This window comes from Lagopus muta, chromosome 2, assembly GCF_023343835.1.
Source record: "Lagopus muta isolate bLagMut1 chromosome 2, bLagMut1 primary, whole genome shotgun sequence".
In the NCBI taxonomy this organism is placed as follows: domain Eukaryota; kingdom Metazoa; phylum Chordata; class Aves; order Galliformes; family Phasianidae; genus Lagopus; species Lagopus muta.
The window spans coordinates 71,562,409-71,580,750 of NC_064434.1; the positions used below are offsets into that span (position 1 = coordinate 71,562,409).

General features: G+C 38.8%; 1 protein-coding gene across 1 annotated transcript in view; it reads right to left on the minus strand.

The window, feature by feature from the left end:
- The window catches only part of PCNX2 (pecanex 2), a 152,085-nt gene that overhangs the window by 118,650 nt on the left and 15,093 nt on the right, over positions 1 to 18,342 (minus strand). Inside the window, exons 6-8 of the mRNA XM_048934999.1 lie at positions 12,716 to 12,863; positions 12,402 to 12,547; positions 11,036 to 11,129 (exon numbers count right to left, since the gene is read on the minus strand). Of these exons, the coding sequence (XP_048790956.1) occupies positions 11,036 to 11,129; positions 12,402 to 12,547; positions 12,716 to 12,863 (388 nt within the window). The remainder of the gene's footprint in view (positions 1 to 11,035; positions 11,130 to 12,401; positions 12,548 to 12,715; positions 12,864 to 18,342) is intronic.

Here is an 18,342-nt window from a genome sequence, read left to right on the forward strand (position 1 = left end):
TTCGCTATTTTTCCTCCATACTCCTATTTTCCATACAACCTCCTTCTCACGTTCACCTGACACCTCCCTGATGCTGAATGTCATGATGACATTATCACGCTGAAAGTAAATATCAGGAAGAAATGTGCTGGCTGTGTTTGTGTTTTTGTAAGCTTACAAACAAAATTCCATAAATTTATTACCATACATAAGTAGGAGCAAACACTCTCTAATAATAAAATCATCACAACAGAGCTGATCACACTGTAACATGGAATCTTACTAAGTAGAAAATCTGTTCATTTGTGGAATGAAATTAATGCTATCCAGATTTACTACAGTAAACCATACTGTAATGTAAGTGAAGGTATAATTGAACTACATTTTGAATAATAAACTAATAACTAAAAATATATTTGGTAAACATACAACCTACGCACAACAAATGCAAAAGATTCACAGCACCCTCTACTGATAAGCGGTCACAAAGCCAAGATTTTTTTCCCTGCCCATAGTTTTGTTTTTTTTTTTTTGAGAACATCATTGAAAGTACAACATTGGAAGTATTTTAATACAACTACACAAAACTGGAAAAGCAGTCTCCCTTCTCCCTCTCTGGTTACTGTTTGATGGGACGTATGTATATATGCCTTATACTGCTGACAGCTTTGTTCAAACAATTGAAATATAACCCAGCCTAAGTCAAATCCTTTGTTAAGGATTAGCTGGCCTGAATTCTGAATACCTTTTAAAGTAAGCTCATTATAAAGGCATGCTGCAAAATTATAACAGATTCCCAGGCCAATAAAGTTGTTCTGCAGGGCTTGGCTAAATTTTACTTTAGCCTGTATTTAGGAGAAAGGTAGGCAACCTTGTAAACAAGGTCACAACAGTAGCAGTACAGAAAAGCTTCCGTCTTGAGCTCAAAACAAGAAAGCACCCATCCCATTCTTAGGCAGCTATCTGGGTTATGAAGTGCAACAATATGCAACACAAATACCCACAGCTGTAATAATACGTCATGATATAGCTGAAACCTATTTGTAATACTCACTGAAACTCCATTCTTAAGGCAAACAGCTCTGGCTGTGAACTGAAGTGAAGCTCAGATGTTGCCCATCTAACAATTACCTCCAAGGCATTAGTCTGAGGTGCACTCAAAATTGAACTGATACCCAAGCAATCTGGTTGTACAAGATCCATCTAGCACTAACAACATAATGGGAACTCCAAAAGCCCTAGCTGCGTCCTTTCAAAACGGTCAATTTCTGGTAGAAACACTGCTGCCTGAAGTGACACTGAAGTACAGGATCAATAGCAGTCCACAGCTCCCTGATAGCACCTCCATTACTCAATCACATTTCTGAGGTCTTCCTACCACCATTACACCTCAGCAGTTTTACTTCTCACCTAAAACGCCTCCCCTGCCGTTTCATTCTATCGTCATAATTAAACCTAACCACCACACAGACCTCTTGCTATACATTCAGTCACCACTCACTTGTCTCCACTGCAGAACTGTCAGCATGAACCTGACCAGATCACCATGCAACCAGGCACTGAGACAAACCCACTGGCTGTGGAAACAGCCTTTTTAAGCAGATGATGACTTACAGCTACCAGCTGTACCATTAAATAGAATGACTTGAAAACCAGAAAGCAACCCAAATTACATAAGAAAATTGAAATATGCAAAAGTGAGAGCAGCGTTAAGGCTGAATGATTACATGACATACCCAATCAGAGCAAATATGGTAAAACTGAAGAGGCAATCTGCACTTATTTTGGTAAGAAATCAACAGTCTCAAAGAGAATAAAGTTCATTCGGAATGCATAATTTAACTTCCCTTAATGGCTACTGCTGAGGGGAGTGCAAACTAAAGATGATACTTCTCCTAATCTGTTCACAATTTGCTACTTATACAACAGGATTTAGGAAGGTTTTTTTGGCATCTGTTTAAAAACAAAGAATAATACCACCCCTAACAACAAGGTAGTGGACTCAAGCTTATAGAATGGGAGAGCTGGATGCAGTGACTTACCAACATGACAGAAAATGATAAGACCCCCGTTTTGGAATGGTCTACAGAATGAGCAGCAGAACATACTGTGTTCATTAAGAGAGATACTACAGAGAGAAGCCTTGCAGTGCAAGGTTATCAGAGGCACTGCAGGCAGTATGAATACTACAAGTCATGTGTGCTTCTTTATGTAGGTGTAGGAATGGGATCCACCTGGTTCACCCTTGCCTCTCTGTATTCACATATACATATATTTAATCTTAATAACAAGCAAGTAACACTAATAATTTGTAAGTCTATTGCATTCCAGAGTAAAGAGAAATGTACTAATAACACTAAAAAACAAGAAGCACAGACCAGTTAACAACCTGGGGGATGCCTTTCGAGAAAATGCAGTTTTACTGAAATTAATGCTTTGAAAGCACCTACTGCTCCATCATCTGCAGTCTTCTAAATTGTTTTCCTGAGCTTTCCACCTGAACCGTGGGGGAGGGAGGCGAAGTAACCCTCAAAACCTCTGTGCTTCTGCTGCTCCATTACTGAGCAGGGTGCTGCTGCCATCGTGTGGCTCTCCTCACTCTGCTTTAAAATAGCAAAAGGGATGGGAAAAAAAAACCACCATAGGAAAGGAGTTTTAAGTGGCCATGATAACACAGGTGTTTCTCCTGTACCTAGCAACTGAGCAGAATGCTACTGAGTTGGTAAAGAGTATTTTATTTTTCTAAGGAAAATAAGCGGTAATGTCAGAATTCAAACATGACCAGTTTCAACCTACACGTGCTCATGTTTATGTTCAAAAAGCATTTCACCTAAGCTACCTGGCTCACCTAAAAATCACCAAATCTGAGAAGAAGCTAAAAAATATTTGCTTAATCCATCTAAAAAGTGCTCAGTTGCAGAATAGCACAACCTGCTGAGCAGCCTTCAGAATTCTTCCTCAAAATGAAGTCAGCAGCTATTGCTAGAGCAGAAGGTCACCTTGCTGAGAAATACAGAAAATGATGTTTCAGAAGCACAGTATTCTAAATTGGCACTAAAATGGCGCTTTGAAATATGAAAACTAAAAAAATTAAAAAAAAATACTTAATTTTACTTCCTCCTATGAGATTTATTCCTCACAAGTTTAGAGAATTTTCCAGTGGTGAAAACACTGAAGTATTAATGGACCTACACAGGAGACATATAGTACTGCTAAGGCATTCAGCTAGATGCCTTCATATAGCACAACTCACCTCAACAGATTATTCATGGTTGTGAATGTAAATCAAGAAAGTTAACTCACTGATTTGAAGCTCTCCTCTTTTGCCCAGGGCCAGAAATGCCAGCAGTCCATGGCACTTAATAGCTCTACTGGCAGGTAACTTCAATCATGGGGTTTTTTTTAGTACCTGTGGGACACTGTTTTGCTGCAATTAGCTCTTTCTAACCTATCAGCCTGTCTGATGTTGAAAAAGCCCTTTTTCCCAAAACAAAGAAGAAAAAAAAACCTCTACAAAAGAGGCAGTTGCTTTTTTTCTTAATGGAGTTCTCTACCTATACTGGAAAAACGTTTTAAAAGCCAAATGATAACAAAGCTTCTGAGAAGCTCGGGTTCACTCAAACAGTGAAGCATTTAGAGGATGGATCGCTCACACAGAACACACAAAGTGCAATACATATACTGGAGTAGATGAACCATGTATAACAAAAAAGTATATAAATACAATTATATATATGAATGAAATTATGTGATTTTATTATATATTATAGTAATTGCATTTGCAATAACAAAACTGATATATTATGAAGAAAGTGGAAGAAGACAAACTTGATCTTTTAATTATTTTTTAGAAAGGCATACAGCAAGGTAGTTTTAGATATATGCAAGAGATTTCAAATTTTCATTCAGCTCAGCTGTCAAGGCAGGAAGGAGAAACTGCATCTAATATAAAAATGCTTTTTTTTTTTCTCAGAAGTGGCTAAGTCTAATCATTTTGTTCCAGTTCTTTATTGCTCTCAGTTGCACACCATAAATCCATTTCTGTGGCCTTACATATTTATTTTAAACTCTACTTTATGTTACACATTTACAGCACATCAGCCTCCTAAAGCTGACTGCTGCCAGACACAAAGTGATTAACTGCAACAAGAGGTCCACCATGTGAACCTATCAAAGTATGTGAATGAATCAGATACTTCAGCATCACAGAGCAGAATTGCTGTCAGCAAACATCTGGATTGCTCTACATAGACACCAGTTCTATTAACTTCAAAATCAATGACATCATCTTGCACAAGCCTGAGAGGTTCAGTATTGTTTTCTTCTCCGGAGTTTAACACAGGAAAGAAGAAAAAGGGCACAAATGGTATCCTCAGAAATTGCATTATTATGAAATAAAATTTAAAAGTGTTTTTTTAAAAGTGTTTCTGGAAAGAAATAAAAATGGCCAAATGCTTCTACAGCTTGTGAGGAGACAACTCCAGTTGACTTTTTGAAAGCTAATACTTCACTTGAGAAAGAAAACTTGCCTTTTCTCAGAAAGTAGCTCTTTATTCTACTTTAGAAAAAAATATCACAAGAACATTTTCCCTTGGAGCTTCTCTGTTTTTCAACATAGCAAGCACTGCCAGGTTGGTATGGACATATGGACATCAGGATTTTCTGTATTTTTCAAAGTCTAGTCAGCCACAGCACATCTGTTTCTGCACACACATCCACAAAAATCTTGGTGCTTAATAGAAACAAACGTAAAGACACAGCAAAATGCTCAAACACCAACAGATACTAGGTCAGTAACTACCATTATACTACATCGGTACATTCTTCAGTGATATGCAATAATCTCTTCTCATATTGCTGTACGCATCTTTGTTCATTGCATGGGAGTTGAACTAGATGACCTTTAAAGGTCTCTTCCAACTCAAAGGATTCTATGATTCTACCACGAGTTCTATAGTGCCATCATGCTATCAAGTCTACAGTCTGCTTCAGGCAGTACCACAAAGCTCTGCGTAGTTCCTTTGTAGATATTCCCAATCAGAAATTTATTTCAAACGACAAAGCAGAAAGAACACATAATCTGAATGCATAAGCATTAGACCATTTTGAGGGATTTATATGTGAGTACAACTAGTATACTTAATAACATCGTATCATGATATTGGATGTCGTGCCCCAGCTTCCTCCAACCACAAAGAACAGAATTTTACACACAGTAAAAATTGGGATCATATTTTTGGTAGGAGCAAAACTAAATAGAAATTATTACTAATATTTTAATAATACATATGTTTATATTATATATATGAATAATAATATGTACTATATATAGTATATACTATATGCTATTAAATAGTAACACGTATCATATAAGTGTCCTCACATTTAAATTAAGCTTACTTTTTACTGTCTTTGCAACTTAAGTTAAGGAAGCAGATAATGACCGAGTCCCGAGTTCCACCACTGAATTATAAAATGAACACCTTACATATTAAGAATCAAAAAGAGTATGCAAATATTCAAATTCTGTAGGCTACAGATTCAGGCAGTATATTATTTTAGCACGTGGTACTTGGGAGAAAAAAAACAGCACTAAATTACATGAGTTGAACAGTTTTTCATAGCTGTGAAACCAGAAAGGATAACATGCCTATTGATCAACCTCTGACATCCACGTAATTGAGAAAGACAGAATTCTAAGAGCACAGTATTTCAAACATACATAGAGGAAAGCTACATTACTGAGAGATAATGAATATGGACATGTTTTTCTTAATACAGATATGTACACAAACACACTAGAGGTTGCCTGACCTTCTGAAAAAGACCTCCAGTACGCAAGGACAGACAGAAAAGCAGTCAAACATTTGAAAAACAGATCAGCCTGGTAAAGCAAGGATGCATAGAGTATGCAATCGTAGTCTTGCAGTGTAATTCATGCATTTGGCATTGATATATATCTCATGATACTACTGATTTCTGTAATGGGGACAGATCACAGTACTGCTGCAGAAATTATTAACACTATTACTATGATTACTGTAATTTTAGGGAGTTATATTTTCACTGATACTTGTGAGCCACTTTACACGTAATTCCTAGATAACATGATAGCCAATATTTAACTTTTGAATGCTTATGAAAACTGCTTCAGTTATTTAATTACAAGAGACATTCAGGGTAGTTAACAAAATTCCTTTGAAACATCTGCTCTCTGTCATACAGTAGCAGACAGAAAGGATGCAAAACGACACCTCCTAATTGGTAAAGGCCAACTCCAACTTGTTTCTAATAGCCCCAAAAACAGGTATAAATCTCTAAAAATGGTCTAACATGGACATATTTTCACTTCGTGTTTTAAAGGATATTATTGCTAATGATTCTGAGTTTTACACTGTATCACCAGTTCAATGGGAAGAAAACTCTGATTACTGTAACTGTTTTATACAGGTAAGGTTTCAAACCTAGCAAAAATGAATTCAAAAGACAGACTAATCACGCAAAAAGGGAGTTCAGGCTTATACCACGCACCAGTTTTACACAAATGTGAACTTCCCTGTCCTCCTTTGCCATACCAGAATCCAATCACACACGTAAGCCACGTGGTACAGAAATATGAAGGATCACAGAATCACAGAATCACAGAATTGTAGGGGTTGGAAGGGACCTCCAGAGATCATCGAGTCCAACCCCCCTGCCAAAGCAGGTTCCCTACCATAGGTCGCACAGGATTCACTGTAGGGAAACAAAGGTTGCTAAAGAACATAATGAAACTGGTCAGAAGATGGCTTTTCAAGTTTCTAAGTCCAACAGATCCAAAACAGATCCAAATGGCCTTTTTGTAAGCGGTTTCTAATGTAACTCATGAACTTAGAACACAGTTTGCAATTTCTCTCATGTCAAAGTCTGTCACAAAGCAATTTATTGCTAGAGGAGAAGTTGGCAAGTTAACGGAGGCATCAAATTTAGAGGCAATTAGCTCTGCAAGGAATCCATTCCAGTGACCGCTGGCAACACATGCTTCTGGCAAGACAACAGTCAGAAGTGGGGTCAGGGTAACCACATGGACAGTAATTGGGCAGTTGATTAGCTACCTGCCAATGTTTAAATAATTTACCAAATAAAGCAACAAGAATCCCCTGCCAAAGTGAGGTTTAAGATGAGAAAAACATATCTGTTCTTTGTATGTGTGTGTATGCGCACACAATCATTACAGTGTAAAGACTACCTTAAAATGTAACTATCAAAATTCTTTAAAAGCTGGATTAGTGAGAGATTTTGGTGAGACACAAATAGGAAACTAATTTGAAATGATTCCAATTCCCAAAATATCATTTTAGAAATGATTAAGACGACTTTATCCATGTTTAAGAAGCTCTGAAAGCTTCCAGGGCAAGGACTGCTGGTAAAGGTAATGACTTCTATTAGTTCAACTACTACAATATCTAGTGGAATACACATTAACCCTGACAAGTTAGAGAATACTCTAAAGATCATATCACTACAGAGTAGTATCAAAAAGACACTACAGAGTAGTGTCAAAAAGAAGCGATGACAGTATTTGAAATCAGCCAATTCCTTCTAACAATGTTGTTTCCAATGTCAAGGAGCTTCTGCAGAAAGCAAGCTTTAGTCCTTCAAACTCAGACATCTGCTTTGTGTGGCATCCTTTAATCCATTTTTATTCTTTCAGGTTGTCCATCTAGCCCTTACATGCCAAGAAAGGGCAAGAAGCACACAAAAGCAAAAAATCATAACACCAAACCAGTTCTGTGAGAAAGAGGCAATGTTAAGACTCTGCATTAGTTGTGATAAATGCATTTCAGAAGCCACGCGCCAAGAGGATCAGATTAATGTGTTCACAGGCCACAGAAATACTACTCTGATTTCAATTCCTGCTAATTGCTATTGTGAAATGCCATATTGGTTAAGGTTTTACTGCTGGAGCAGATAATAGTGGGATTCAGTAGACAGAAATAGTGAGTTATAATTTGAATTTAAGATTGTTAATCATTAGTTAGTCTGCCTCAAGGCTTTATTTAATGGCTTCTTTCAAGTAATATTTAAATATTTCATAGACTTAAATACTTTATCCAGATTTACTTGACTTATTCAAAAGGTATTCACCTTTGGCCAATTCATATACCACTTAAATTATCCTGGACCGACCAGTTCATACTCCCTAATAAAAAACCCCTTCCGAATTGCGCTCCTACCCAAAAAGTGCCACAGTCCAGTGTGTGCTGGCACCTCTGCTTTTCTGCTTCTACCAACAGCCCCAGAGCCAGAAACCTCTTGCCACCACCTGGCTTGGGCCAACATCTCCAAGTCTTCTCAAAGAGGAGCATCAGGGCACAGCTCACACACATCTGGGCTTCACTGCCTCAACTCAGTTTGATGTTTTTGCTTTAGGAGAAATTTCATCTAAGTGTTAGAGACAGAGCATGATGGGTGAAAATGTTTTAAAAGCTTATATTTGTCTACTGCAGATCTATGTTATCTATTTTCTCCATAAGCTTCTGAAATCTGGGCTCACTGAGATCAGAACTCTATTTCTGCTATTCAGTGAAGATGCAACCCTCTTATATCCAGGCATTAATTTCTCCCACATGCTCTGAGCTCATAAGATTGAATTTGGATGACTTGCATACAAAAATCTTTTTATACTCACGTAAAAGCACTGTCAGAGTCATTGTCTTGTCTTTAGTTAACTTTCTGATGGGTCTGGAGATAAGTTAAGGACATGACAGAGTTGCATTTCATGTCTATTTTCAACTACCCTTTCATAACAGTAGCACCTCCTGTTGGTACAGACTCGTTGCACAACACAATGAACAACATGGTAGATAAACACGTGGGGTATGTAAGTTATACCAGGAAGTCCTCCTATCCTTCACAATGACAGTTCAAGACATGACTTGCTACTGACCTGGGGAATGTGTATTATCACTTTAACTTACCAAACATCTCTGTCAAAGGAGGGCCTACCCTCGAGTGAGTAATTCCTCTGGAGAGCTCTCCACAGAGGCACAGAGAAGAGACTGTAACTGAAGCAAATGCCGATTATGCCTTGTGCTTTGTTTAATTCTGTGTTCTTGCCTTTTTCTTCTATAATAAAAACAACTTTACCTGAGAACTGTGACTATTTGGCTCACTTTTAGCTATGAACAAGAAACTAACCTGACATTAAGTGCTGCGCATGCCTGCTGGTGGAGGTAGGAGGGAATGGGGAAGGAGAGATGCCTCATTTCAGAACTGTTTTTAAGGGAGATAATAAGAGTTTTCCTCTATTTTTAATAGGCTATAAACATTCAGTATCATTTAAATGCAAGCTTACTTGATGGTGAGCAACTGAAGAGAAAATGAAAATCCTCCCCTTCCCAAGCTACCCTTCAATCTATGCATTGATGCTAGGAACTACCAGTTGAACAACAAATGTAATTAATCTCTCTGATCTAAAGATATTACAAACTGCTCTTGCAAAACTCAGCTTTGGGCACGTTTTATGTTTCCTGGTCCTCCTTCCTAGTTTTTCTTGTGAATTTCTGCTTTGTACTTTCCTTTATTGCTTTTCTGTTCTTGGAAAAGCTCTTGTGTTCTGCATTTCTACTCCTATACAAAAAACAGTAAAGCAGTGGGAAGACACTGATCTTCACTGTTTTGTTCTTTGCTGTTCTGTACAGTCTGAACTGCTACTATATTCCAAGATTTCCAACAAGGGTACTGATCTATGTTAAATGGATGTCAATGGCTGCAGAGAACATCTAAACTTGCTTTTACTAACAACACTTAACAGACTCCTTTATATATAGTTCACATTTCTAGACGTCTGCAAACCACAAACTAAAGATCTGCATTTAATGTAATACAGCAAGACACAGACGCAAGATCACAAATGACACAGATGTCCACAGATGGACAGATTCAGAAGGAGCTGCATATTAGAGAAGGAAGATTGTCCTTTTTTGATAAAAACAGGTTAACTGCAAGCTGTCAGGAGACCTGAAACCATTTATGCATTTAAGACAGATTCAGTTCATAGTTACACGAAGGGGATGGGGATAGGAGGGCATTATTCTGTAGTAGGTATAGAGGGGGGGAAAAAAAAGTTGTAGGAGTTACATAACTCCTAACCAAGATGTTTGATTGAAACTAGACTCTACCATGGGTTGTTTTCCCTTTCTGCTGAAGAAGCATAAACATTTCTATTACAGATGAACTCAGATTTTTTTTCTTCATCCACTGAAAATAAAGAGTATTATTCTCACATATCTCGCAACAGCATTTTATCTATAATGCTAGCATATTCTTAACATATTCCTGAAGTTTTCAAAATTCTCCACTGAAAGCCAAAAACCTTAAGAACAGTATTTATTAATACAATGAACCCTCTCATCCCCTCACTCTTACAAATGCTCTGTAACAATATGAAAAACGTATAATTCAATAAAAATACTTCTAATTAGTTAAAATTCTTTTTATAAACATGCATAACAACATGTCACATCAGACAGCAGAAACCACAGTAGCGAGCCTGGGATTTGTGCAATCACTCTGAAAAGACCTTAAAAAAGAAAACTGTTCAGATCCCTTTTTCAGAGTGGCAAATTACCATTAGACATTTCATGAAAGTTTAACAGCTCTGCTGCTTGAATTGAGAGGAAATGGTGTCAGTAGCTGATACTGATAGGATCCTGTTGAGTAAGGGAAATGAGTAAAACAATAAGACTGAGTGAATATCTGGTGACGGTCTCACTTACTTTCTTTTATTCACAAATCTCATTTCTATTGCCACACTTGACTTTGGCTATTCCCAGAAAGTAATGGAAATCACACAGGCTAGTTCTGGTTTTCATTTTCACTTTTTCACATCAATACACTTACAAAGCAATTGCTGTTCTAATACAGAATAAAATTGCATACTTTGACATCTTTAGAATAGGTTAATACATTTATTCTCCAGTGTTCTTCCTTCACACACATCTTTCAAATCTACAATCTGCTTCATAGCTTCCAGCAGTGAAAATTCGGTTTCTAAAAATAAGAGTTTACTTACTGAGCATTTGAAATGCAATCACAGTTTGATAGTTGATGTCGAAAATTTCCTTCCTTCTGACAGCCAGCCTTTAAATAACAGGACCTAATTTCCCCTTCAGGAAAAAAAAAAAAGTATATATTAAAGAATTCAGTTACATGATATGATCATTTGTTTTGCAAACAAATTTATCAAAAAATATTAGGCACGTGTATAAATATATATCAGGTTTCAGTTTGCAAACTAGGTTTATCTTAAAGTTCAGAAAGCAAATTAACACTCAAAAAACTGAAAAATTTACAGAAAACAAGACAAATTCAAGTGAAATTTTGACCTCTTCTTCATAACTAAGCATAAGAATCCATGATAGCAAAGAAACCAAATCAAAACAGCATCCATAGAAACACATTCATAAGAGGCTTATGGACAATGCTGTCATTTAAATGCGTGTAAGGTAAATGGAAAGACCATCTACTAATATAAGCTCACTGTAGAACAAATCTTTTCTTTCTGCTCAGGAAGGTGAGGTGAAAAGGTAAAAACAGTGAAAAACTCTGCTAAAACCAAAGACATTGCACTCTCCTTTTGCTCAACAGGAAGAAATGAAGAGACCCTGTTAAACTCAAGCCTGAGGCCATGCTATTCTGCTGCTCTCAGCCTCACTGCACACAAGGAACTGTAGGGCTGAGAGCAAGGCCAGAAGGAATCAGCAGAAAAACAAAAGAACGCTGGGATTAGGATCCCAGCTGACAGGAATACTCATTCACACTGGTTTTGAAGGCAGCTTTAAGGGAAAGTGTGGTGGCTGCAATTCAGAGGTGTTGGCCAGGACCTCACAGGGCTCCATGCAGAGTTCAAACAAACCACCATCATGCATCAATCAGCTTCAATCTCTAGTAATAGCTGTGGAGCAATTCTGCTCCAAGCACGGGCTTAAGACCACTTCTCTACTTAATTCACTTGAAAGAGGAGGCAGATCAGGATTCTGAACAGAAGTTACCACAATGTCATCAGAGAGATTTCAGCCTGAGCCAGCACCAACTCAAACTCAGCTGGAGAAGACAACAGTAAAGAGGAGGAAGGTTTTGCCCACCCCTCCCAGCACAAAGGCTCTGTGTTTGCACTTCTTGAGGATGACATTTGGAAGATAAACTTCTGGTATGTACGGCAGTGTACAGACTTCAGGTCTGTGTGGTTGCATTTTGAACACCCAAGTAATTGCTAATCTGATAGCGCATTTACTGATATGACTAAGCCATCTTCTTTCACACACACAGAAAACATGCAATCCATAACAGGCACGATGAGAAGTATCCTCTCAGGAAGACTAAAGTTTTCTACAAAAATTTCTTCACACATTACAATTATTCCACCTATAGAAACTCACCATTTTCATCTATGAACACATGCATTGCATCCACGGATAGCTCATCTTGTACAGACGCCTCAGGTCCACTTATTACTTGCAAGACAGAACTGTCTTGCTGAGAAGTTACTCGGTAGATTATCTGCCTTTGCCTGTTGCCCTGGTAACTTGACACAAAAATGTTTCAAAACTACTATGAGGAACTTTTTTCTTGCTCTCAATAAAACAGAAAGAAGGAGAGGTTAATTAAAAGTTTGTGTCATTTCTACTCAATGAAACAAAACAGATTACATCATATCTTTGAAGTACAAAATTGTAAAGTAAACTGGCCTTACAGTGCTGTAAATTTGGCAGACTCTGGTAGTACTGGACTAGTACTAGCACGATCTTGGCTTTGTACATCTGATCTTTCCTGCTTAGGAAGTTGCTCACGGTGCTTTTCTGTTCCCATCACTTCTTCTTTTCTCTCTGTTGTCTGGCTATCTGGAAAACAGGGCAGTGAAGTAGAGACAGCCTCCACAGATGACTGTCAAGAGTGTTGCTCATTACAACTGCACGGAAATATCTTAAAGAAAAGCTAAAACAACAGCAAACACTAGTTTTATGAAAAACATTAATATGACTTATATAATATCATTTAAACAACTTACAGAGCATTTTGGATGAGGAGATATTCTGACCCGATAAGCAAACACACTGTTTCAAGAAAAGGCTGCATGATACAAAGGACAAATGAGTGAGAATTTCTGCTTTCCTTCTCTTCATCCAGAGGAAGTAATCTTCCCTGACCCATAGCAGTAAGAGTCTGCCTTCTCAAGAACTACAACTTGCTTCCCAGCTATGCATACTGACAGCAGAAAAGCAGCAGCGCTGCCTCACTCCCTATTACAAAAAGAAGGGAAGCATCTTCAAAGGAACTAAATCTGGAATTTGCAATGGAAACTACATAGCTACTCAACTTCTCTTCCTTACTAGTCACACTCCTGATGCAGTACAGAGAAAAACAAGCTAAATAATTTCACAGAAGCTTCCCCTATGTTTGGAAAATACTGAACTACAGATTTTTAAAATACACACAATGGATTTGTCCCGTTTCTACTACACTGGGTACACCAATTTATATCACCTCTTGCAAGTGACATCATTTATATATATATATATGTGTGTGTGTGTCATTTATTTCTACATATAAAAAATTTCAAGTGATGATCTCTTTTAGTTACTTACGCTCACACTGAACAACAAAACATTTTGCAACTCCACTGCAGGATTTTAAAGTGCAACAAACGTTGGTTTCATCACCACCATAAGTTGACACACCACTAAATATTTAAGAAAAAAAAATGTTGTGCTGCTAGAGATGCTGCAGTATCTCCTGTAGCTTCTTTGCTTCTTACACTTAGCAGGACATATGGATATGTATTACCCAGACTTCTAGCAATATCTGCGGCTTAAGCACCTCAGAAATGTAATCATCAAGGAAAAAAACAAACAAACAAACAAAAAAAAACACAGAAATTCCATTTGCTAAACCATATTTCTTTCCAAAACAATTACTATCCCTACCTGCAAGAGTCCCCAGTCAAGAATCAGTGTTATCACTGCTAAGATAATCTAAGGATAAAACAGGTTCAAGGTTTCCAGAGAGAAAAGTACTAACTTTCATTAGGCCAACAGATACCACTGAAGAGAGCAGGCCGACTTTTGGATGCACAGACCTTCCTGACCCCATCCATGATTTTTTCCAGTCACATCAGCTGCTCTAGCAATATTTTCCTTCTATAAACCCACCTGCCTTCAGGAATTAGGACATCTCCACACCAACACAATGCAACAGTTTCAATTAACAAGACATAACCTTTGAGAATCTTAAAGGCTCAGACACCTGCACAAACTCCTCAGCCTCACTGCACAATGGTAGAATCCCTTCTCTCTGGAGACAACGCCCAATTATTTTTATTAAGAAAAGTAAAATCCAGAAGAATAAGAACAACGTTAAGTGTACCATCACACTTTGACCCCAGCAGGTCTTGGCCCTTAGCTCAAAGCACAGCAGGCAGTATCAAATGTGAAGAACCTCACCAGGGCCACAGACCACAATCACAAGCCTAACCAGATAGGGCAGAATGAGCAGTAGAAATAAAGACACCACATAACTCTTGCTTGAAACAGCAGCTCCTTTGGCTCCTGGTGAAAAATTTTTTTAAATGTCATTAGAACTGAAAATGTTCCAGGTCTTGTATCTCTTTACGGAGCACAAGGGATTTTGGCTTCATGTGCAGTATAGTGAGTATAAGCCTGGTTTAGGGAAAAGCTTTGTGTCTATTACACAGGGAGACAAACTTTAATAGGTCTTACAAACCTACTTTCTCTTATTAAAACAAACAAAACAACAGGTTGGTGGGCTTTTCTTTCTTTCTATTCAAAGAATTTAACATTGTCTTAAACAAAAATGGTATCTTATTTAACCATGAATTACTGAAGCATCTTCTAAATCATGCAACTACCAGAAGCCATAGACATCTCATCAAAATCATCTTGCCAAAGGTTTGGGCTGTTCAAGCATTAATAACTGATAGAGATCAGAAATTGTGGTTTTAAAATCTAATTGGTCTCACATTGCCCAAAACCGGCTCTAGGGTTGAAACAAAAAAGATTTTTTAATTTGATTACCTGGTGGTTTCAGAAAACGTCTCTCTTCCCCATTCCAAACCACAAACCTTTCAGACTTTTCTCCTGCAGTAGTAAAGAGTCATGATAATAAAAACATAAACAGTCCTGCTTCTTACAGGCTTTATATGCCAATCAGTCAACACCTTAGTAATAAGTACTTCCAGCCCTGGACAGATAGGCCCCATGGCTTCGTGACTAGTTTTCATAAGCACTCATTTCTTCCAAGTGAATTACACCTTCAGAATTTAAACAGAGATAGGGATGTCTAGACAAGGAGTGTCCTGATAGGGTGCATAACAAGCTCCACATTACCAAAATGCTTTCTGGCAAAGCTTAACATTAAGCTACCAGGAGAAATACCATGACGAAAAGAAGAGTAAAAGCATAACACACAGCACAGCTGCACATCACTAGGGACTTTGGCAAGACATGGAGCCAGCAGCACTGCTCCACAGCTCTGGTGTACTTGCAGCTGGGCCAGCAGAAGCCCCAGCCACAGGCTTGGTCTCAGCAAACAACTTGGTTGTGGATTTGGAAGCTACACGCTACATCTCAAGTACCAAGATCCATTGCTGTGACACTGCATGCAGATCTGGTCACCACAGTACAAAAAGAACACAGAACTACTTAGAGAGTGTCCAAAGAAAGGCTGCAAAGATGGTGAAAGATCTGTAAGGCAGGTAGCACTGAGGTCCCCTGGGTGTGCTCATCGCAGAGCAGAGGAGCTGAGGGGAGGCCCGATGGCGGCTGCAGCTCCTCACAGAGAGCGGAGGGGCAGCGCTGAGCTCTGCTCTGTGTGACAGCGGCAGGGCCCGAGGGAACGGCATGGAGCTCCACCGTGGGGGGGGCTGTGGGGTTGGGGACAGGTGCTGCACCACAGGGCGGTGGTCACGGCCCCGAGTGCTGGAGCTCAGGGAACGTTTGGACATCGCTCTCAGACGGAGGGTTTGGATTTGGGGCAGTGCTGTGTGGAACCAGGAGTTGGGCTCGGTGACCCTTGAGGGCTTCTTCCAGCTCAGGGTATTCTACGATTCTATAGCTACATCATGTTTGTGGAAGGATGGTGTACAAGAGTCCTGCACAAATACATAGGTGGAGGTCGGTATGCCTGTTTTATATTTTGGTTGAGCATAACATGTGTCCTGCTGAAATCCTTACCAAGATCACCGGGAAAGAGTCTGACAGTTTTACAGCCTAAAGGGTACTTTAAAGCCTTTGTAAAAATAGTTATCAAAATAAACCAACAGTTTAAATTTTTAGTCTCCGTTTTAACACTGCCTTAAATTTTATTAGGCAGTTAGAATGAAGTTTCCTTGGTCAGTAAATTTTATTGAGCATATCTTTATCATTTTGTGCCCTCTCTCCTGTCTCCCAGATGTTTTTCCTTTGTCTTTTACATGCATATCCCCATTCCAATCTCCACAACTCAATCTTGCAAGTTAAAATGCCACTGTTGTCATAATTTCAAACACCATCTGTTTTGAAATCTGGTCAAGCAGAATTAAGCTAATTAAGCCCAAGCCTCTTCTGTTCTTTAATTGCTGTTGCAGAATCTACTTCTTCCCACAACACTAAGCTCCAAAATAGAAAGCTTCACTTTGAACTGCATTTGTTGCCTGCTTCGTTGCAGAAATAACTAACTTCAAGTCATTCTATGCTCTTGTCAGTACTCAGAATGAAATAGCTCTCTGACTAATGATATCTCTCCTTCATATCTGTGGGTAACATATTATAGACTAAAAGCAGACAATTTAATCAACATTCCCAAACCTTCCTTCATCCTTTCTACCTTAGAAGAACCTTGCACGTATCCAGCCTGCTAGGTTTACATTTTTGTTGCCCTTTACTACGTTGTAATTAAAAAACATTTTAAAAAGTAGTTTTGTTACCTCTATGTATCAACTATATTATATACTTTATATGCAGCCCAAGACAATTCCTCAGAACAGCCCAAGCAAGTAAAAATATTGGATACCCATGAAGCTTAAGTACATTATTCACAATTTACATTTGTCTACTATGCTAGAAATACATTTAAAACAAGACAAAACAAACAAAAAAAACACAGTAGCAAAGCTGGTTACCCCCAAACGTCAGCAGTGGTCGGTAAATCTGATGCAATCCACTAATTGCTATAAAGGTTTGCCACAGGCAGTGAAGAAACACGTAAGATCATCCATTAATCAGGATTACCACATTAATACTGAAGCAGTAGGAAAAACTATTGGTACTTGCTGTGCCTGTCACAAAGCAGGGAAACTTAAGCACAGAAGTGACTTGCTCACAATAATCACCAAGGCCAATAACAGAGCTGGGAATAAAACCATGGTTTTTGAGGTCTCAGGTAAGTAACCTAACCATTAAAGCTAACAATGTCAGAATGTCAACCTCTGAAATAGCTTCATAATTTCTTTACAGGTGTCAGCTTTGCCCTTGAACACACTAACATCACTTCAAAAGTCTGAAATTTTCAGGTCACAGCCTATGAAGCCTGTTTACAGCCTAAGCATCACAGTGAGCAAAGTGAGTTCTTCACCACCCCCAGGCTCCATCCAAAGGGGCTTCGTGTTCCAGGCGCCTCCTGCCCCAGCCTCACATTTCAACTGCTGTTGGGGCTGGTGGCTTGATGCAGAAGATCAGTCTGCCCCAGGATTACACGGCAGGCTGTAGCTCTCTTTCTTACACGTGGGGGGAAAAACTAAGTCATCTAAAAATATCCACTTAAGTACATCTTAGTTTTTTTATAGGAGCAGTGTAATTGCTGGGATCTGAAGGAACTAACTCAAGGTTGTGGTTTCTGCACTGACCAGGATGATGAGTGCCTTTTCTAAAAAGAGCCTGAAAAACATCTCAATTCAGGCCACATGGTCCCTGTTCAGGTTCTGCCATGTGGGTTCCCACCACTCCCACAGCTGGCTTTGTCCCCTGGTGATAACACCATCTGCTCCAGATTTCAAGTTACTTGTGGCAGAGGCGACATGGGCCCTCATCCTGTACAGATAAGGCGTGCATCTGTTCTACTGCTCCCCAGCATGGCAGAAGGACACAAAGCAGACCATAAGCCCAGTTTTCCCTACACAATACAGAGGATACAGAAAATTTGCAGTTGCCCTTCCATAGGCTTTCATTATGAGGGCGGTGAAAAATTGATTCCGAACTGGAAGGATAGTGGTCCAGAAGTCATTTTTAGCAACAGTGGCAGTGGTACTTTCTCACAACATAGAAGAGATACAATGTCAACAGAACAGCAGCAGCTCTTAAAAGCTGGTTTTTTTACATCCTATATTTA